The 23,881-nt window shown below is 34.7% G+C and overlaps 1 protein-coding gene across 3 annotated transcripts in view; it reads left to right on the top strand.

Annotated features, from left to right (window-relative positions):
• LOC113115165 (cell adhesion molecule 1) overlaps positions 1 to 23,881 on the top strand; it is a 154,354-nt gene that overhangs the window by 79,482 nt on the left and 50,991 nt on the right. For 2 of the 3 annotated variants that reach the window (XM_026282523.1, XM_026282520.1), the window contains exons 2-3: positions 10,886 to 10,906; positions 19,107 to 19,253. In XM_026282523.1, the coding sequence (XP_026138308.1) occupies positions 10,886 to 10,906; positions 19,107 to 19,253 (168 nt within the window). The remainder of the gene's footprint in view (positions 1 to 10,885; positions 10,907 to 19,106; positions 19,254 to 23,881) is intronic. The other variant, XM_026282522.1, reaches the window with a different exon arrangement.

The following is a 23,881-nucleotide window of genomic DNA, read 5'->3' as shown; positions in this document are numbered from 1 at the left end:
ATATCATGTGTTCCCAGTGAATCGAAGCCCCAACCTCGTGCTTGATAACACAGTGCTCTACCAATTGAGCTACAGGAACACTAAGAAATTTTAAGAAATGTATCATTTTATTCAGAATGATCAAAACTGACATTCATGTTACAAATGTTTTAAATAAATTATGTTGTCTTGAACTTTCTATTCATCAAAGAATCTTAAAAAAATAATCAGAAATGTTAGTGAAGTCATTATACAGTATATAGATCATTGTTTCTGAATGATCATGTGACACTGAGGAATTGAGTAATGAAGCTGAAATTTCACAGGAATAAACAACATTTTAAAATATATTGCAAAAAAAATCTATTTAAATAATATTAATATTTTACTGTATTTTTGATCTAATAAATGCAGCATTGCTAAGCAAAAGAGACTTCTTTCAAGCATTCAATGTTTCAAACTGTTAACTGTGACTGAATCATTGAACTACTCTTGTCACTGTTACAAATACATCTTTTAAAACATCTCTTCAGAAGTCATATGGACATCATAAGGAGACTTTTATGAGAAAACTTTCATTTAGAAATCGCTAGTAAATTTCATCAACTATTACCGAAAATGGTAACAGACTGAATGGACCTTTTCACAAAATAGAAAAAACTGAAATTGTATTATCTTGTATAGCATACTTAAATAATCTTAACCGAAAGTGCAAATAAGTACTTTTTCAGTATTTTTCATTTATATTACACAGAAGAAAATGAATCATACGGGTTTGAAACCACATTAGAGTGAGTAAATGATCAATCATGTCTTTCATGCAATTATTTTTAGTATTTAAAACTAGTTTTAAAGCCATAACTACTTTAATGTAATGATATTGATTTTAGTCCCTGAAATATGAATTATGTTTCCCCTGAGGGTTTTTTAGCATGAGGTCTCCGCAGCACAAGGTGAATCATTAAGCTGACACATAGTTTGTCAGGCAACTTGTTTGCGTCATCACGTCCGCTATGAAGCATGGAGAATGGAGCTCGCTCACACTCTGGAAACGTTAAGTGACAGAATATCATTTATTCTTTTAATATAGCATAACATTTCCAGCCATTCGTTACAAGTGGAGGAGCACTGGAATACTAGCAGCGCAGTCTACACATCATTTAGTCATAATTCAGGATGATTATAATTCACACACAATGCAGCGTGCCGCTGTTTAATATTCATATGCGTCCAAACCGTAAGCCTTTGAGACATGGGCTCAGGTGTAAAATAACAGTTGTGGTCTGCTCGTGGGAGGGAAATGCCACTCACTCAGTAAATGCCTTCGGTGAGGAAACATGTTTTGGAAATATGAAAATAGTTTATTGCTTCACGGATCCTTTTGTATGCTCACTACATAGCAATGTGAAGTTTCATGTGCGATGTCAAGATGTGAGGCCATAACAGCCCACATTCGTCTCAGGTCATCTGAAATGCCTTAAAGACTCTTTGTGAGACACGCTGGTCACAACACATGATAATTAACAGTCCTAGTCCCCATCATTTTCTTGTCATTGTACCAGTTTCTTTCAAGAGCATGACAGCGAAAGGCATATAAATGGGTATGTATATATGGAATGGTAGAATTTTTAGGCCTATATATTCTACCATATAGGACCATATTACAGTAGATTTTAAAATGCGCACTGTAAAAAATAAATCCATAAAAATATAAATTATTCTACACAGCTTTTATGCTTCTTTCTGAATTCCACACAAATCATTTAGGCAGTGATTTAATAATATATGTTGTGAATTAAATAAGCACATCTGCTTTCCTTTTAATGACTAAAGATGTTTTAATGTTTAATGTCTTATCCTGGTCAGTTATATTGTGTGCAGCCACACACAGCAAGAAATCTCTAGTCGCCCGTGAATAACAACAACTAATCAAACACTTTATTTTGCATCTCCTCAGGGGTGAGATTTCATTTTCAGAAGTAGAAGGAAAAGAAATTAAAAGAAAGAAAGTGTGAAAACAAATACTGTATATGTTTTGTTAGGGGGAAAGGTACTAAAGATATTTTTTATGCTCTGATTCATGTTTTGTAATGTATGACAAATACTAAAGATAAATGTTATATTAGCTTCACTGGGTTATGACAACCCTGTATACTGTACAGGGTGAGAAATGCTTAGCTCAGCCGCCTACATGAAGGATATTATCCAGAAAAAAAAGATATTATCCACTGTCAAACCAGCATACTGGAAAATTATTTCCCTGCCGCTCTTGTTTTGTCTTGTGACCTGCAAAAATTCTGTTTGCTTGTTTTATCGCTTATGTTCTGTGAGCGTTTCCTAGTCCCTGCAGTAAATGTACAGTTTTGTTTCTTTGAATCAAGTAGAGTACAAACATTAGGACACAAAACAATAGTCTAGAATAATGTGAATATTTAATATTTACAAGTTAATATTTTCTGTGTTTTTAACTGTGAAATTTAGTATGTTTTGAACTAATATGAATTACAAATGATCTGGTCAAAGTTTGTCTGAAATGTAATTAAATATTGTTTAAAAGCATTATGGAAGCTTCTTTATGCTACACACACACACAAAAAATAATAATAAATAAATAAATAATAATTGTATAAAATCACAATGAAACTGTCATTGTGCAGTTCTGATCTGATATGTAATTATTTTTATCTAATTCTTCTTAGCATTCAGGAATAAAATTGTAGACTAAATTCTGTGCACAATTTACGTTTTTTATTCCCTCGATTTATAAATTGTGCACACAATTTACTAATTTGTTCCCTCGATTTGCTAAATCGTGCGCACAATTTATAAACTGAGAAAATGAATAAATAAATTGTGCTCATGATTTCGCAAATAGTAATCGTGTGCACATTTTGGTACGCTTCGAGGGAACAAATTAGTAAACTATGCGTATGATTTATTTCATTTTTCTTGCATGTCATGATGTGCAGGGATCTGTAATTTTATGATATTTAATGATGAATGCTTATTAGTTTATATCTCGCATTTATTACTTTTTTCTCATTTCTGGGACAAAAAGGAGAATTGCCAGATATAAATTCTGAGTTCTAAGGAAAAAAGTCTGAATTGTGAAACAAAAAGTTGCAATTATTTTATTTTTTGTTTGTTTAGTTATTTTTCTGTGGCAGAAAAAAATTCTGAGGGAAAAAAGCCTGAATTGCTAGATGTACCAAGTACCAAAAAAAATCTATATTGTGAATTGTTTCTAAATTGCAATTCCGAGATAAACTTGCAAGAAAAAAAAAAAAAAAACATCTGAATTGTGAGAAAATAAGCTTCCATATATATACACTTGCTTATGTGCTATTTCTTAAATATTTATCCAAATTGCAATATGATCAATAGGAACAAGAGATCAGGACCACCAGGTGAAAAATCATCTGATACGTTGCAAATATTAGGTCTCCAATGGAAAGTCAGCCAGTAAGGGACCTTGACCTGCCAAAAGTTGACTAAAAGTAATTATTAGTGCTCCTCATGGTGCACATTTCCTCTGATGCTAGACAAATGAAGTCTCGGTTAGCATAATCATTCATTCCCCCCACCCACAGCTGATTGATTGCTGTGATTTTATTAAGAAAAGGAGAAGGGGAAATTGAAAAATGCTTATTGCAGTGTGGAAACACAGCGTGGATTATAAACTCGTAGGCAAGACAAAGGGGCCACCTTTCTATTTTGTATCCCAACAAATAAGCAGCAGGTGTTTTTGACAGGTGTCTGATTGCGTGCTACAAAAGACATTAAAAAAAGCAAACAAATTGATGCATTTTTTTGTGCCTCTCATGGTAAATAGAGTTGGGCCTGATGGATGCTATTACCCAGGGATCTGATTGGTGGAAGGCAGTGTCTGAATAGCACAGGTGCTTTGGGGAGAACAGTTTGTGTATCTGTTACGCTCAACGTTCTTGCTTAAACCATGATCTTCTGAAGTGTTTCTGTAGAATAGTTCACTATAGCAGTGTAATTGGTTTAACCTTTTAAACTGATAGATGATTTCCCATAGTATAACACTTATGATTGAATTATAGTATCTATAATAAATGGAGCATATGCAGCCTCCCTTGCAAATTGGACAAACCGAAATCAACGGTCCTTAACTGGTTTCACTCCAGGACGCAGATTGGTCATCAAATGAACACAACACAGTATCAAAATTGTTTATCAGACAAAAGGAAACATAAATGTTCTTACAATTGAACATTGTGATTAAATTTCTCATTATTATATATTTTGTTAAGCATAGAGGTAAGAAACTTGAAAAAAATGGCTCATAAGAATAATTTGTATGGGAATCTCTGCACAGGTTGTTTTATGTGTTTTTTCCATCAAAGTAATGCTGTAAAATTTACAAGGAACCCTGTCAATTTATACATTAGCAGAGGGTTCAAATTAGTGTTCAAACCATTAAACTGCTGTTTAATTTTAGATAAAGCTATCAACACTAAGTAAACTAATTTATGTGCTACAAATAATATATACTGTTAAGCTTTTGTAGACTATGATTCAATTTGTGTATTTGATTCATTAATAAGCACCTACTGCTGGTTTGAATCACTAAAAAGAACTAGCTCATAAGAGTCACTTGCCTGGGAGTTACTTGTGATGGTTGTAGTGTATGTGTTTGAATCACTAAAAATAACTGAATCTGTTGTGTGATGCGTTTTGGAATCAAACCACAACTATACTGTATGTATTTGATTCACACACAAAGAAATTCATACTTTAAGAGTCATGCTTGGGAGATGCACTAGCTGGGCTGTTTGAATTTGTTTAGGAGTTGGACTAAGCAATTCACTGTATATACAATCCCATATTTTCTGTAATAATACTCACATTGTCGATCTATCAGCACCGCTGATATGTAGTCCAAGAGACTTTTGGAAATGTGTTTACCACATTGCTCCAGCATTAAAAACACACTTGCAAGAACTGTGGATGTCAAAAACAAAAGATCTGCTTTTAAAAACTGAAAGGCTTATTAATATTATTATTAATTAATTTTGCTATGCTAAATATGGTCGGTTGCATTTTAAAATGTGGATTTCGAGTGAGAATTTTCTTCCTGAATCATTACATGCAAAGTGAAGTATTTTGTGATTTTGGAGATGAGGCACCGGTCAGTGCCACCGATTGCATTTTCTCAGCATTTGGGGAAAGTCAGAGTGGACCTGGTCCATGGCAGGGAGATTTTTAATGTGAAGTCCAGGTGGGTGAGCGCAGGTTTAGTGACTGTTCTGTGACCTGTGTTCTGTCGGTCGTAGTGGGAGGATGATGTCCCTGTCAGCTCCTCTCACCCTTATGTTCTCATTATCCACCTCCTGTCCCCATGCTCCAAATGACAGACTCAGGGACAGGAGCACACAGCCATCCACCACAGATTATTATTTAAAGAACTAGTGCATTATGGGGAAAAGGGAAGAATATAAGCTAATAGGCGACCTTTCGCAAAAGAAGCATTTCAACAGTGTGGGTTAAGCTTTAAGATTTAAGTTGGAATAAATATTACAGTTTATCTTGTATCCAGTGGAAAATGGCCAACAACAGAGCAAGAATAGGTTCTTTTCACACTCTCTGATAACTATTCACACATATCTAAGAGGCTGATATCAGTACATATGCCGTCTGGAGAGAGAAGCTCTTTCTGCTTGATCTCATGGAAAGTCTATACAAATGTTTCTTTAGTGTAGTGAGTGCATGACCGTACAGAACACTTACAGTCGATAGAGCTTTAATTTGTTTCCCTCGGTTTAATTATATTTTATGCTTAATGGGCAATAAAAACACACTTGGCACTGGTGAAGCAAGGATTGTGAAATGAGAAAGTGAGACAAAACATGAAAGTTCATAGTGCTTTATGACAACATGATAATTAAAACGATTTTTCACTCACCTTTGTAGATTTTTAATGTATATTGTTGGGAAGATTTTTCTTTTTTTGAAAGTCTTCCTTATAACAAAGGTTTAAAGAGACCAGGGCGCCGTCAAAGGACCAATAAATAAATAAAAAGTTCCCACAACGAATTAGTTTCTGGTGTTTAACTGAATTAATTCCTTCCCTTATATTAGGAAAATCATGGCCATATTGGAACAATTTGTTCCCTCGTTTTAATTGACTTTAAACAAACATTTCACCCAAGAATGAATATTTGCAATTAATTTGGAAATGTAATAGATTGCAGATTACAAGTTACCCTAATTAAAATTAATAAGTAGTATAACTATTTCAGTTACTTTATTAAAGTAACTGATTACATTTACTTTTTTCTACTGTTATTCAGGTTACATGTAACTAGTTACTCCCCGACACTGTCACCAATGGATCCACCAATGCACTGAATGGGTGCCATCAGAATGAGAGTCCATACATTGGATTGACTGGTGAGGAAGTGATATAATGCTAAATTTCTCCAGATTTGTGTGAAAAAGAAAAAAAAAAACTTTACTACATCATAGATGACTATAAATGAAGTTGTGGAAACAAAGTAATAAAGTAACAGCACATTTTAATGACGGGTCAGTAAATGCTGATGAACTATTTCTTTAATGCTTTAAATGTAGAATTTATCATTACCTTGTAATGAAGGAGTTGGGTTTAAAGTCTGTTTGAAGCTTCATATAAAGTTTTATAAGGTACTATTAAAGCACAGAATCACTTTCACAAATGGTCCAAGAAAGAATGTCATTGTTTTCCAACCAGGAGGTTTGTGGTGGTCGTAGGACCTCATCGTGTGTCCTTGGGCGCACATGGCATGGACAGATTTTTCCATCAGATCCCTGTTAAGGTAGACTTTGAATCTCCACCCCTTCCCTTTTAATTAAATGAAAGCACAGCAGGTCACACACAAGCTCAAAGTCACACCACAAAAACGGACAGAAGCACATAGCATTGTGCTCATGGTTGGAATACGCTAATATGGCTGCTCAGCGGGGTAACCAGAAATATAACTGTGAAATTAAAGGGGAAATGGGGCTGAATATCTGCAGGGCACAATTCAGAGGTCAACTTTAGCTTCTAATGTGATTTACTAATGCACATATTATAAATAAATAGTCAAAAACATTAGCTTGAACTTAGCTACTAAACAAAATAGTAAAATTGACAAATTCTTTATCTGGTCTTCATTTACTCAACCTAATATTGTTTTAAACATCTATAGCTTACTTTCTGAGATTTTTTGAAGAAAGTGCTGCTTTCTTTCTTTTTTTTTTTTTTTTTTTTTTATCTATATTTCAAGTCTTATGAAACCACAGCTTAAAGTTATTTGTAACTCACTGATATTTTTCTCTTCAGCTAGCTATGTACTGTTGTGATTAATGAGGAGTCTTAAAGTTGAAATGATTCAGTCCGGTTCTTTCATGTATTCAGAAATCAGTACTTTTTTTTTATGAATTATTACAAACCATTCAAGGGAAGGGGAAGATTACAGAAGGTAGACTTTCAGCAAATGCCTAGAAATAAATATACTAAAATGTATATGCTAAATATACTACAAGTTGTCCTTTTAGAATACTCAACAGGTATAAAGTCTGCTAAATTGGAACTTATTTTGTGTTTAAATGCACTTCTATTACGCATCAGTAGTGCTGAAGATACTAAAGATACAGTAAACTGAAGTATATTTGATTGTGCCAAAGTGAAACTATTGCAAGTATACCTCAAAAACACTTTAAATATCTTTAATTTGTTATTTAAAGATCACACAGTCCTCGTCAATAATGATGTTAATACACATTTTAGGCTTTAGATTAAGAAATATGCATTGTGCACAATTATTACTCTAAATAAAGTTGAATTATAATCTTTATATCAGTAACTCTCGAGCGATATGCCAGTAAATATGTTAATTTGAAATATACTTAGTATGAAATACATGTTTTTTTTAATATATTACTTGTGTACAGGGTTAACAACTTAAATATATATACAGTATGTTCCTCACAAAAAGGTATCATATAGCTTCAGAAGACTTAAATATAGCAAATAAAAAAATTATATTGACCACTTTATGATTTTTTTGATGATATATTTTGAAACATCTTTTAAAATAATACTATGTATATATTATGTTTATATTAGTACTGGGCAACGATAATTTTTTTTTTTTTAATTATCATGATTAATCACATTATTGTCTGCGATTAATCACAATTAATCACACTGTTATGCACAAAACTAACAATGCATTCAAAAATAATGTATTTTGCACTTTTTTTTATTTTAAAAGTAGGCCTATACTGCTATATGAACAAAAGTGTAATAACATTTGGTTTGCAAACACTTTAAACAAATAAGGTGCTTTTTACAGCAAAGTTAAAATATTTCTTGTAGCCTAAATTTCAACTTATAACATTAATGTAATTAAATTAGATATAAAACAAGCCGTGTTTCACTGCCAGGACATTAACATTTTTATATATATTTTTTTTTTTTTTATGGTTTGTTATAGAAAAACAAGTTCAAGAGTCCAAAGACTCAATCATAACATTATAACAGGCACCGTCCTCTTAAAAACCTGCACGCAGGACCCATCGCAGCAGAGTGCAGCGTGGGACAACAGCTTGATTTGCAGGTAGAGACCCGTGTGTGTGGGATTGGGGAGAATACTTAGGCTTTGATCACACTAGGCAATCTTAACCGTGCCAGAGCACGTTTGAACCCCAAAGTCTGCTTCGTTTGACTAGTGTGATCGTCCCTGGCTCGGTTGGAAGAGGTGGGCAAGATCGCCTTTCAGTTTTATAAAGATCAGTGAGTGTGAGTGCTAACCACGCTGGAGTGCAGATCTTTTGATACGTGCTGCATGATTGAGAATTGTGAATGTTGTGAATGTTGATGCTAAGCCTAAATAATTTGATCGGGAGCATCCCCTCCCGAGACCCATGATTTGACTGTTTGTGTATTCAGAGCCAGTGAGCAACGGACTTTCATAATAATAAAAAACTGTGTTAATGTGTAATTAAATAATTGTCTGTGTTAATCAATTAATGCAATAATAACTCATTAACTTGCCCAGCCCTAAAATATACAGTATATAAAAACAATCTTCCTGATTAAGCTTTTGAATTGTTGTTTATTTATACACCGCCATCCAAATGTGGTATTTTGTTTAAAAAATGTGGGGTCAATTCAAGTCTGGGGTCAATTCAAATCTGAAAACCAAATATTTCATAATCTTTTGAGTACCACTGACAGTCAGGTTTGGAACAACAAGAGGGTGAGTACTGTAAATTAAGATCCCCAAAAAGGTGTAATGTGATTTACTGTAGTTCTTTCCTCAAATCCTTAAATTTATCGGTTTTAGTTGTAATATATTGCACAGCTGTTGTTTGAGAGGAATCAACTTTCAAAACCATCCTTTCTGAACGATGCCTTGCTTGCACAGCTGTCTACATTTGGATGGCATCAAATGGGCTTCTGCTGAAATCTGACCATCAATATCTTGTAAGAAGACTGACAGCGGTGACATCTAATCACTGCCCTACTGACATGCCATAACTCCCGTCTGATTCACATCAGGCTGAGGAGCTTATTGACACGAGGATCCTCTATTTATAGCGGTGTATGTCTGCTGTGAGAGGCTGGATGAATCGAGGAGACTTTTTACAGGACTCATTAGCCTCATGCTGTTTATCATACACTGTCTCCATATTAATTGATATGCTTACAATCTTGAATTGTTAGTTGGATATGGAGATCTTGGACATCTGTTGCAGTATTTGAGATACGTTTAATTATAAGAATGCTAGTCCTAACACTAATGTCTGGGAAATTTCCCTCAAGGCAAATGATGTGAAAAAGGCTGCAGATTTATACTTTTCTAGTGAGTCATGCTGAATTCTTTATAATGTCAAAAAAGAAGACGGGTGGAGTGTCAGACATAACCGTAGGTACAATAGAATGTCCCAGAAGTTGAGTTTAATTAAAACAAAGTATTTATTTGTTATAGGTACTTTTTATATGTAAGATTTTAGTATGTGAAAAAAACAACATTAAGAAAATTGTCCTTATCCTTTTAGTTCTTAGCAATGCATAATACTAATCAGAAATTAAGTTTTTATATATTTATGGTAGGAAATTTACAAAATATATTCATGGAACGTAATCTTTACTTAATATCTTAATGGTTTTTCAAAAAATGTTGACCTATACAATGTGTTTTTGGCTTTTGCTACAAATATACCATGCAACTTAAGGTTTTGTGGTCCATGGTCACATATTTACTGTAGGTTAGTGTTGACAATACATTACAAAAGCATAACATTATTATTTCATTGTATTTGAGACACATAAAATACCAGCTGTAAAATTACTTTTCACAAACCTGCACTGTTGGATTGAGTTGAAGTTTGTCCTTGATAACTGGCAGTGGAACCTCACAAAGGTTCTCAAAAGGTGTACATTTACATTTTAGAAAGTTTCCAAATGATTCTGAACATTTCTGTGTCTGTTCAGCTGTATAAAAAATGTACCTGCACACTTTACATACAGATCCCTACGAATACAAATGAGATCAGCTCATCTTTTCAGCCAGTATCTCTCTTGTCTTTCTGCTCTGTCTGTGATGTCCAGCAGTGGAAACTCTATAGCTCTCTTTCTTCTACAACAGTCTCCTTGACTTTGATAGGGATGGCAGTTTGCCATCAAAAGAGGACAGTGTAACACAGCACTTGAAGGAAATGCTAATGTGGGAAAGAAAGAAGTGTGTGATCTCACCCAGTAGTGTCATGTCATCTAACATATGCTACAAGAAGATTAAAATCCAGGCCTGAATGAAATTGTAAGCATGCAAAGTATCTGATGAAGTGAAAAGTGAAAGTTTTCTGCTTTAACACTATTGTATGTGTCCCGTTTCTCTTTACGCTTGCTCAGGAGCCGCTCAGACCATCTCAGGTACTGCTCTTCTTCTTATCACTGGATCTGGATCACCTTTCAGCATCCTCCAACTCCTAACTTTTCTTTTCTGCACGTTGTTTTCCAGTTTTGCATGGTTTTACAGCTGGTCATGAGGCAGTCTGCATGTTTTTCAACCTTAAATGTTTCTTCTTTTTTTTCTGATCCTAAGAATCTGCAATACCTTGTCTGCTTTTTTATCTCTAAGTTATTGACATTTTAAAGTTTTCATCAAACTGCTTGAGCTATATTAAAATACCCAAACCAGGTGCATTTCAGATTCATATCCATTGAATAATTCTAGATGAAGCTCGTGGTTGATTTACATAAGACTCATCTTTCTGAACCTTTACACTCTCTTCCCACATGAGTTCCTGGCCAAGTTCTTCACAGATATTGGAAACTGTTACTCTAAAGAGTAATTGTACTTTATTCATGCACTTCTTACTTATTCAAGTGCTCTTAAAATTTTATATTTTAGCTTGTTTAATAACTGTTTTACAAACTGTGTATTTTTGTTACCCTTTAATTCCGTAATTCTCGTTTAGCTATTTCAAGTGTTTTTTAATTGGTATTTTTAAATTGTTTTGTCTATTTACACTAAGTGCAAATAGCCCGCCTTGTTGGCAGATGCCATTTTCACTAACTCCGCCCACCAATGTGTAATTGGGCTAATCAGCACTACACAAGACAATAGTCTCACTACAACTCCAATGGCTGGAAAGTATGTACCCTAGTCATTTTTGAAGCAATCGACCCAAGTTCGCATCCACCTTTTACCCATTTTTTCCCTCCCTTTTCTAATCTCATATTACATTGAAAAGTAATTTATTTTTTATAATAATTGAAGAAATAATCAAAAAGTTTTAAATAAAATATTGGTTAGGGTTAAGGTAGGTGTAGGGAGGGCTTATATTGTCCCAATAAGGTAGCATCCATTTAATAATTTGAATTAAAATGATAAATTACACGCAATATATTATTAGTACATAATGCACTACAGTTCATGGTGCAGATAATTGGTACTATTTTTAATAATTAGTATAAATACCAGAAAATCTTGCTATTTTAACAGTGTAAATAGAGTCTATAGCTATTTGCACTTAGTGTTAATAGTATATCGCTAAGAAAATACTGCTGTTTACATTTAGTGAAAATAACCACTGCCTTTTTTAATTGCATGAATCTTTGAAATTACAGTAAATGAAAAAATGAATTTAGATAACACTGACAAATGTCTATGTTATCAAAAGCAACCTTCCACAGTTTAACTGTCCAGTACAAAACTGGTATGGTGGCTACATAATGTATGGTCCTTTACTTTGATTGACTTATATTATTATACTACCCATATTTAAAGTTTAGAACAGTTTCAGTGTACTTTACACTTCTACTCCCAGCAATATGGAGAGATAAAGGGAATCACTATATCCTTACTACACACGACATGATGCAACACGTGATAAATTGTATCTTTTCGATGTTCATATGAGTTTTTGTCCTAACCAGCCGCAACAGCAACATGCAAAATATCTGTTTTAGAAACTGTTATTATTTCTGCGGCGTTGCGGCAGGAACAACAACATGAAAAATATTACAATGATAATCTCAGGTACTGATTTTGTGCTTTATTCAATGTTAAAAGTGTTTAATTTGAGTTTGATTGCGTGACATTTCTCATATTGCATGACATTTACAGCCATACGGAAAACAACAATAGATCAATTGTTCAAGATCTTGAAAATAAGATAAATTTAAGCAAACGTGTACAAAAAGGCAAACTCAGTGTGAACCAACAAGTGTTTTCTCGCTTCGAATGGCTGTAATATTTGATTGATTCTGTTGATTCGCATTGTCCTTTCGCTTCTGCTGTTTTGCGGTTAAACACGGTGTAACACATCAACGGCAGCAGCCTGAATCTTACAAAATCTGGTGAAAAAATGTCACAGTCAATTTATCACCACAATAAAATAATGCAATTTGCTTAAATTATGCTTCTTTTATGACCATTAAGTTGTTTTTTTTTTTTTTTTTTTGCACTGTGACATTATTTAATGACATGTCCTTCAATTATCATTAGCATAATGAGATAAAAGATCCTCAGTATCATATTTAACGTAATGTGAAATTTCATAGAGATAAATTGCAAATACACTTATTCTGCTGGCTGTTTTTCTGCTTTCACTGTACAACACTTTTGTTCAACTGTTAAAACTGACTGTTGACTGTTAAAATTACTCTGTTAAATAAAGAAAATTATCACTGAACATAATAGGAATAGTCAAAGGTAACATCAGGACAGATTATGGTAATGAGGCTTGGTGTAAAAATGTTCTTGAAATAATGTCAATTTTAGAAATCTTAATGGTTTTAAAAATAGGCTTTTTTTGCAGAATATAATTTGTTTTTCAAATCTTTTTTTTTTTTTTTTCATGGCAGGCTTTGTGACATTCACACAGTGAAGAAGAACCTGGAAACACAACAGATGTAAAGGCAGTAACCGTTTTGTGAAGAAAAAAGGCATAAAAGAAAAATTTCTAGTTATACAGATGAGTTTAAATTCAGACGTGTAATCTATTTCAGATGACTTCTTCACAATGCAAAGACGTTCACTACCGCACTTGCACGCCTCCACAATCTGCAGTCAGTGAATCAGTTATTCTTTCATGCCTATGCCATTCTGACAAAGCCGGTTCAAAACTTCCTTTAATAGGGGCATAGTTCAAACCTACCGTGTGCTTGTGAATTGGTACGTCTGAGATGGTAAAGTTGTGCATTCAACAGAAAAGTAGCTATTTCCTTTCCCAGCTGCACTCAGTTTCTCTGGCTGACAGGAAAGGATGCAGTCTAAACAGCTGTTGGACAGGTTTATGTTTGCCTAACAACTGCGTTCCATCGTCTGTTTCTAGACAGTTTCACGTCAACCTGTTGGCAAGCAGCCATGACTTGGAAGTGCAAATGAAAAATGAATATTTGAAGTGAAGAAGCCATTAATAACCTTCCAAAAATTGCTTCTTTAAATGAATTATTAAGTCAACTCTCGCATTAAAATGCACATATAATAATTAATAATACTAATATTACATAAAATTAATAAAACACATTCCCAGAGTACCTTTTCATGTGCATCAACCTTGAGAAGTTCTCGCTTCAGGAAATGCAAATATTACCCATGGGATCTGTTCTTAAAAAAGGCTTTGAGAATGAAAGATATGCTATTATCATGAAACTTCACATGAGTTAATTACATTTCCGAGTCATGTGACTCAATCTGTAATCCTCCGGCACCTACTATGTAGCTTATTCATAATAAAGAACATTTACATTCCATTCATGTATATGGCTGTGTGCCAAAATCTAGTGAGCTGCCTTCCTATGGTGTTTAGCGCGCTTGGTTTTAAGCAATAATTATATAATAAGTGCTGTTGAGGGGGAGGTCAGAGATAGAGCTAGTTGTAAATGTGAGGGATGGACACCTTGGTGGGGTTATGGGGCAGAACTGAACCAGACTGTCACGGCCTTGAAGGCTAAATGAATGAGTTAAATCACAATCAGTCTTTTAGCCAATCACATTTTGGCTGGCTTGAGGTGACATTGTAGATGAGGTAGACTGCAATTGCAAAGATAAAACATGCTTGTGTGACTGCAGTCTATCTGTCATGCTCACCTACAGGTTCATCAGAGCTTCTTTGTAATAACATAGTTTAGCGTAGTTTCTTTTTAACACGGACATTGAGTTGGATATTAGTGTGTGTGCGTGTGTGTGTGTGCATATCATTGTTTTTTGGCTTTTAAAGTTGAAGCACAAAACAAAAAGTTTGAACACTTAAAAATGTATGAAGTTCAGTCCACCACATAGAAAATGTCAAATGTTGCTGGAATATTTCTCACAACGTATTTTGCTTTTTGCTGTGGTTTTTACACCTACTAGTCTCAAGGGGATTTTTAGTGAATGTATGAAGTCAGTATTTGTCAGATTTGCTATCGATGGATATTTGACAACCACACAGTCCACCTATGCTCACAAACGCTGCATTTATTTGATCAAATAATACAATACAAACAGAAACAATACAATACAGTGCAATTTAAATACACTAACAACAGTAATACTATGAAAATATTTTACAAATTAAAATAAATGTCAGTTATTCCTGTGTTCAGCAGTCATTGCTGCAGTTTTCAGTGTAACATGATCCTTCAGAAAATATTCGAATTTACTGCTCATGAAATATTCAATATTATTTTAGTCTCATGTAGCCAGACCTTCAGACTTGAAATGTCAAACAACCAATCAGTTCGTTTCGTTCATCGTCACATTTCGAGGCATTAAAACGTGGCCATAATAACAGACCGGTGATAAAACTCTCGGACGTATTTTAAAGATTCTATGCTGCAAACATTCAATATTTCAAATACTTTTGGAAATCTAACGTTTAGTTGATTCTGATAAGCGCTCGTCGTCACAGTTGTAAACACGATTGCTTTCTTCTTTCGTGAGGAGGTTTGGCACTATGGTATCTTTGTTTCCAGGTGGAACGTAAAAAAAAATGACACACACGTCTTGCGAAAATCCTGTAGAATTCAACCAATCCGATGAAGACTTCGACACTCCTGAAGGGTTTCCAGCTTCGTGTCTCGTATGCATCAGACGTTTATCCAATGGTCTGTGGGTGTGACATCTGAGGCTGAGACTAATTCTAAACAGTCTTTTCTGAATAACCTTTAAAAAAAACAAAAAAAAACATGACACACTAATTTTGGGTAAGATTTAATATAAAATTGTATTTAATTAAATATATTTTATTCAGCAAGTATTTAAATTATTAAAAAAGTTAAATACATTAATAATGTTACAAATGATTTCTATTTCAAATAAATGTTCTTGGTTTGATTTTAACCACAACAATGTTAAACCTCCTTTTTTAACATTGATAATAAGTTATATTAAAGGAATACATTAGATTTTAAAATATATCAGTATAGAAAACCCTTATAAAACCCTTAGATATTTAAATTATAATAATATTACAGATTTTACTATATGTTTGATTAAATCAGTGCAGACTTGGTGAGCAAAAAAAAAAAAAAATACATACATTCAACTTGAGACTAGTAGGTTGAATGTAACTGTAAAAACAAAAGAAGATACAAAAAAAAAAAAGTAATGCAGGTTTAGAACTACATGATGGTGAGTAAATGATGACAGAGTGTTACTTCTTAAATTAACTATATCATTGATTGTCCAAAGACTTTTTGGGAGCTCACTTTTAGACATTCCAGCATCAATCTGTAAAACCTTTAAATGATGCATTTGCCATGTGTAACATGACTTATGCTAATCAGTGTTGGGGAAAGTTACTTTTAAAAGTAATGCATTACATTATTGCGTTACTCCCCCAAAAAGTAACTAATTACGTTACTTAGTTACTTTTTATGGAAAGTAATGCATTACGTTACTTTTGTGTTACTTTTTAAATATGAGCAGGGCTTGATTGTTTTTAATATAAGAAGTTCTATTTATAGCAAATGTAAAAGCCCTTTCACACCAAAAAGTGTAAAGAATAAACCTCAGGCTGAAGGAAAAGTAAATTCACGTCTGTACAGTAGCACACAGGAGAAGAAGATTCAACACTCTTCAGCAATAAAAAAAACAATGAAGCACAATTGTTAGTTTATCTAAAGTCATTTTTGCTTATTAATATGGTTGAACTGGTTCATCAAAGGACAGCAGCAAAGTTAATAAAATGGGATTAGATACATTTGTGTTAATTAGCATTTAATTATTTCAGGTTTGTTTCGTATTTTAAGTTTGTATTTCACTGTTTTAATTCATTTTGATGAATACTAACTAAATTCTTTTGTGAGTAGGATGAATTAATACACATTCACATTTAGTCTAGAACTACATCATGTTCACACAGTGCACACAACGCCTCTGTACGTCTGATTTCTCTCAGTATGAGGACTGGGGACTTGTCAGTCAATAAATGGAAAAACAAAGAAACTGGCGTTACTTTTTTGAAAAAGTAACTAAGATATTTTCTTGTAAATTAAAAAGTAATGCGTTACTTTACTAGTTACTTGAAAAAAGTAGTCTGATTACGTAACTCAAGTTACTTGTAATGCGTTACCCCCAACACTGATGCTAATGTGGCACAGCTTCATAACATTTCAAAAGCAGCTGAATTTAGAAGTAGCATTTACTCGACGTACATGCACTGAAACTCTTTCTTATGAGCCTTTTCAGTTCCAGTCAGACCTTCCAGCTAGTGCTTTTTCTTTTCTTTTGTTTGGCGTGATTGTGGCAGCGTGAAACTTGGCTTCACGGATGTTTAGCGTCTGCCACGGCCTCACATTGTGGCAGCACAGCACCTCTGTGGTCTCAAAAACACTCCCAGCATGCCTGTCTGCTAATGCTCCTTCATGGAGTGGACGATGCTTTTTCATCCCTAACATTCACAACTCGGGAGGACAAGCTAAATGTGTTGTTTCTCCACGCCGATTTGTTGTTCTTGACTGGGACACGCGGGGCTGAGCTGGACGCAGTTGTAGTGGGGAAATTAAGATGTTTTTCGGGTTTCTGTAAATGTCATGAGCGCTTGAAGGAGTCTGATTGCTCAACCATACAAATTTGCATCGTGTGGTCTCATGGCAGCACTAAAAGTAGTGTTTTACTCTGCATGCGAGGATAAAGTGTTTAAAAGCATTCTTTGGTCATTTTTTATGCCTCTCTGTGGATATAAATATACAGCAAGGTGACTTTTGCTTTTCTGCTGTCTTCACCTGCAAGGTATAATGGATCCCCATTTTGAATGAAAACCATAAGGGAGTGATGCAGCCTCTAATTATCAGCTGTTACTGGCTTGCAGTGAAGTGTATCAGATACTTTGTTCTTGCCTGTGTGTTTGCAGAGCTTCGGGTCTGGGTATTATGCTGTTGAGAGCCGCTGTTGATTGCCAGCTTCCATCAGCTTGTGTTTAGATGGAGAGGTTTGATAAAGTTCTGCCGTGAGCAGCAATTACCAGCCTTCCCCTCTCGGTTGCTGAGAACTGCAGTCTTGTACCCGGGGTGTTCCACACACACACACCACAAACACACAATGCTGTAAAATCAATACGTCCAAACCGAGAACCCAGCCGCTACATCTTAACACTGCGCGCCTGCACGACGTCTACATGCTTCTTCAAATGTTGTTGCTTGTTACATTTATTTCCACGTCACTCTTAGTTCCTTTCACGCCCTGGAAATGTATGCATGTGTTATGCAAAAACATCAGTATTCAAAGGATTGCTCATGAGGATTCGCATTATCATGGCAGTCATCTATTCAGCTTTAGCCTCAACTTTTACAATTTTATGATACCAGAGCATAATGAAACAGGATCTGAATTGTAATAGTATTTGTGTGTGTGTGTGTGTGTGTGTGTGTGTGTGTGCTTAAAGAAAGAGTGGCATGATTGCCTCTCTCATTGAATAGCAAGACAACAGCCAAATGAGAAAAATTGTGTTGCATTGTAATTACAATCCAGATTGTGATAAGACATGCCAAATGTAATATAATAACCTTATTCAGGTATGGCAGTGATGCTCAATTTTTTTAAAGAACATGGCTCTGGAAGTTAATATTTTTATTAAGTTTCTCCATAAGGATTTAGAAAGTTCTCCAATAAAAAAGCAACAAAACAAAGCAGTGGCCTTTGAGGTCAATCACAGCATGGCAAACATGAATTTTAAGCTAATTAGTATATGAAAATTTAAGGCTTTTAAAGACTGTATACTTAAACTTTTTAAAACCGATTTCAAATTATGTAATTTAAAAGAACCTTTTAAATGTAATGATAAAATATAAATTCAATATATGAATATCACATTTAATGTCAAATCATGTGTTTTGTGTGTACAGGGACTAATTATTTATTTTGCAAGTTTTTGCTGGTCATATCTGTCACTATTATTGTTTCCATAGAAACAGTGTATTTTCTGATTATGGGTAGTGCAGTCCTTCATTACGAATTTGGTTGGTTAAAAAAAAAAAATCTAAAAAGTCTAAATCACACTGACTTTCGTCATCAATCAACCATTTCAAAACTTCTTTCTCAAAAGGTTTTCATGTTATTCCACATGATGAAAACGAATGGGATTCACGCTTCTGTTGCTCTGTATTGTACTGTAAGTGTTGTGTTTTCTCTTGGTTACAGCACAGGGTCAGAACCTGGTGACGAATAATGTCTCGGTGGTCGAGGGCGAGACAGCCATCATCAGCTGCCAGGTAAAAGACAACGACGACTCCGTCATCCAACTGCTCAACCCCAACCGACAGACCATCTACTTCAGAGACGTTAGACGTAAGCAGTACTGACTTCTCCTTCATGTTTCGGCAGAAAATGTCATAATCCGCCCAAAGCCTGCATTGTTTTTTGCAGAACATTCTGATTTTACGCACCAAAACTGCCCTGCAACCCCATGCAAATTCATAATTTGACACCTCGGCATAACCAAGCACGTCTCCTATCATTTAAAGGAACAACAAGGCATTGCATTGTTGACAAAGTCCTTTTCAATAATTGAGTGACAGAGTGTAATTGTGTCAGGCTGATTAGAGTCCTCTGAGCGGACCGTTTAGATTCTAGCCTTGAGATTGTTTAGAAGCCCAACGGCGCTCTGCATGCAAAGCATATAATCTTGCCTTCCCTGCTAAATAAGGGCCTTGATGAGCTGCTAAGTGACGGTCTGACCCGTGAACCGAACCTAGTTTAGCTAATGTGTGCGGATAACCTCCTCAAACCCTCCTATCAAGCATTCTCCATACGAATCACTCCTGAGGTGATCTGAGATGCATGTGCAGTTCACCGTTTTCAGAGGTATTACATGACATTTCAAATGTAATTTACCCGTGCTGCTGGCCTGTTTCACTGCGGGATCCCGTATCCTGCAGTTTGAGTAAATATTCAAGGAAGTTTGAAGTATTTGAAGATGTCTTGTTCCTCTTGACAAGTAAATGTTGAAGTAATACTCTGGTAACAGCGTCGTACTTTGTGAAAACAGACGTTTTATGTTCTCGGTTGGATTAATGCTTGTTCTTTATTTATGCACGGCCATATGCCGGTAATGCTTTTTTCCAGTTCTACTCGACCTTTCGGCCAAGATTTCATAGCTCCGGGGGAAACTGGGTTATTTTTACACCCCCTTCCTTCAAAGAAACACAGTGATTGAATGTTGGAGTTAGAAACACATTTACGTTGCGTTATAATTCCGCTCGCTCACTCGTCTCAGCATTCGAACACACTGATGAAAGGTCAGGTTGGAATTTTGTCATGACTTTATCTAATTTAATTAATGTGCTTGTGGTACCTAATTCTCCCAATGGGCATATTTTAGCGCCAGTTACACCCGACGTAAGCTTTCCGATCAGCACGTTCTGCAAGAGCGGGAAAGGCAGGATATGGGTTGGGGTTTAGGGGAGGAAGATAGACAGAAAGAGAGGGAGAGTGAGTGTTCTCGCCTCAAGCTCTGACATTATTTCTATGGATGTGACTGGAGGGATGCTCAGCCTTCAATCTCTTTAATGCTGTAATGTATTATTCCGTCTAATGTTTACTGGGCTGCCAGCTCTGTTTGTGGAAAGTATGACCACTTGAACAATTCATAGTTTTATCCCTTCAGCACAGATGGCTGGCACTGTGCATTCAAAATGACACAAGAATGTGAATGTGTCTTAGCGCATATAGCATGCACCTGTGGATGCCGGCCGATGATATATTGCACGGTGCGCTTCATTGTATATTAGCATTATGATTCGGTGGCAGTTTATTGTTGCCGCCGTGGAGCGGTGGCTTAGGTTTTATCACATTACATTCAGACCGCTATTCTCATTTCCTGTCACTTATGCTAGAGCTGCTCTATAAGCCTTTAAAGAGCAACTTAGAATTAAACAGTGACTTTAACAGTGATGGTTTGGAAAAACTGTCCTTTTCATTTTCTCAAGACTTAATGATATTCGCTACAAAATACATTTCCGCGCTCAAAGATATTTTTTATGAACTTCCTTTTCAGTACAATCAAATGAACTTAATTAGAATACGATTAAATGTTATAGCGTCTACTGTACGAATAGCCTACTGTTATTCTCCTGTTCTCCTAGGAAATTTCATTCACTTGGGATATTTGGGAAAAATGTAACCCACATTGCAGGCATTAAAATTTCATGACTTCATTATTAGGGTACAACAGGTCTCACCTAAAGGAAAATGTGTGTTTTTATGATTTTTCCCCCTAAATATTAAAGAACCTTGGGATGCAACTTGTCCCATTTCTCATTTATTTCAATCATATTTGGCACTTTCTAATATTTTATATAGTTAATAACCACGTTTGTATTGTTCTGCTATTATTAAATGGATTATGAGCATCTAACAGATGCAATGCAGCTAGTTCAAGTATATTTTACAAGTAACATAAAGCACAATTCTGACTGCAGAACTCAATATGTTTCCACTTTTCTCATCTTCAAGCTATTTGTTGCAGTACTAAAAAGCACTGTAGTGTTTTGTTTTATTTTTTTTTACTTTTGTATTTATTTATGATTGTTGTTCTCCTTGTTGTTTCCATGTAGTGTTTTAGGATGAAATAAAGAGCCTTTTTACACCGAGAGAACCTTTTTTAAAGGGCCTGAAACATTATGGCGCTTAAAACCCACTCACGTGTTTCAGGGAGTTTTGTGAAAAACTATAATACTTGTCCCTTCCCTTTCATTTTTTTTCTGTCACCATGTCCCTTTATGAGCTCTGCATCTTTAACTGTGCTTATTAAGATATATTTTTGACAATGTCCCAAAAAAAAGTGGTATTTACAATGCATTCCTTTCCTAGATGACAGCAAAACGGTTTATACAGTATGTGGCCATATATGCTTATTACAGACAGTATTTTCTACCTATTGCATTTCCATCAATATAAGAAGATATACGGTGTGCCGTTTGCAAGAAGATCCAATTTGTATTTGTTCAATCTAACATGCTACATATAATTTCCTGTGCCCCTTCTCTTTTCATTCTCCAATCTTTGTGTCAATTTGAGATAGCGGGCTAGGACAGCTGAAGAGCATCTCGAGCCAGCTGGGACACAGAACAATCAGATTCACTCACTGTCAACCTCTTACGGACTATGGTGCTTTAGAATTTATAATGTGTTCTAATGAGCCCCGTTCATGAGCAGGTTTGCTTTGCAGAGATTTATATCCTTCATGTTCTTCCATACTTCTACAGATGTACTGTACTGATGTAGAGAAATTACAGTCCTCCGGCATTACCTTAAATCTGAAGTCATAGATCTGTTTGATGCATAGTGCATAAACTCCCCATATCAATTGCGATTCAGTCCGAGCTCTAAGATAATCAGGCCTTTCATTCCCCGCCCACCATCCCTCTGCTCAAAACAAGCTGGCCTCATCATTATTCTTAGGAAGGAGATTTACAAATGCTTCCCAGGTTCAGGGTTGGGATTAAGAAGAGGTTCTTAAAATGCACCATCAAAGGTCTTAAACTTCTGATGGAGTTGCTCAATTAGAGAGACTTCTTGAACTTTGAGCGTAGTTTTTGAGTTTGCTCATTTATATGAAACTCTCAAGAACTTCATGATATAGTATTATATAGTTAGATCTGATCTTCTAATCTGATCGGCTGAGTGGAGTTCCAAAAGTACTAAAAAACGAAACAAAAAAAATCACTCAGAAATCGCAAGTATTATTTTCACAAATAATTACATTGACACATCAAGTAATACATTTAATTAAGCATGAGATATTGACGTAGAAAGACTCAAATAGTATTTTTTTTTTTTTTTTTGTAAAACATACTGTAGGCTAATAATCGTTATTTAATCTTTATCTTTGCAACTATCCAGACCAGAGTATGTGAGCGATACAGAGTTCAAGTTTTAGATTTTGTTAGTGTTTTTGTTTTTGTTTGTTTGTTTTTGGACGGATAAAAATAGGTAAAAAAATTACTTTCAAAACAGCTCTGAAAATTTTCTTGATATATTTTTTTCGTTTATTGAAGCCTTCAGTAAGCTATTTTTAGGGGCTTGAAACAATATGATGCTTTAAAAAAATCGAATACACTATATTTTTTAAATAGTAAATCAAATATTAAAAATTTGATTCATGGATTAAAATAAAATAAAGCTACATAACACTGAAAAGTAATAAAAGTTAGTTTTTATTCTTTTTTATATGGATCAAATTGAACACTTTTTAAATATATTTTCTATTCTATTAAAGTTTTTTTTTTTTTCTAAAACATTATTTTTTTTATTTTATTTAAATATTTTGTTAGTATTATTTATTTATTTCCATTATAATATACATTTACTTATCTTAAGTCCCCAAGAGGGAATGATTAGGGTGTACTTACCATCCCCGGATGAACCGGATAATTGCGCTAGGGGTTGGTTCAAGGCAACTGTGCCTAGTGTGAGTGCACCCTTACATTTTAACACAAAGTTTCTTACGGGAAACACAAAACCTTTGCAAAATACAAGAGCATTGAAACATACAGAGTGAAAGTAAGCAGTTCTGAGTGAAAAAGCTTTACTTTTTTATTTAGTAGGTAACTAAGAGTGGGGATAAATATTAACAAGCAAAATGGCTAAATTTCACCTGAAACTTTTCTTGACATGAACTTTTTGTTAATAAAAGCCTTTAGTAAACTAATTTATGTTTGAAATAATATGCATTTTTTTCCAATTTAATTTAAAAAATTTGATCTACAAAACATGCTGGAAGGTGAAATGTCATTATAATTCTATATATATGGATCGAATGGAAGGCTTTAAGTATTTTTATAGAACTGTATAGCATTACAATTTTTATACTCTGTTGCTTTATTGAAATCCCTGAGGGGAAATGGTGATGGGAAAAAAAAATTGAGATGAGAGGAAAATTACATTTAAACACAAAGTTTCTCAAGGGAAACGCA

Source organism: Carassius auratus, chromosome 15 (genome assembly GCF_003368295.1).
Source record: "Carassius auratus strain Wakin chromosome 15, ASM336829v1, whole genome shotgun sequence".
Lineage (NCBI taxonomy): Eukaryota > Metazoa > Chordata > Actinopteri > Cypriniformes > Cyprinidae > Carassius > Carassius auratus.
This window is presented reverse-complemented; position numbering and strand designations above follow the sequence as displayed.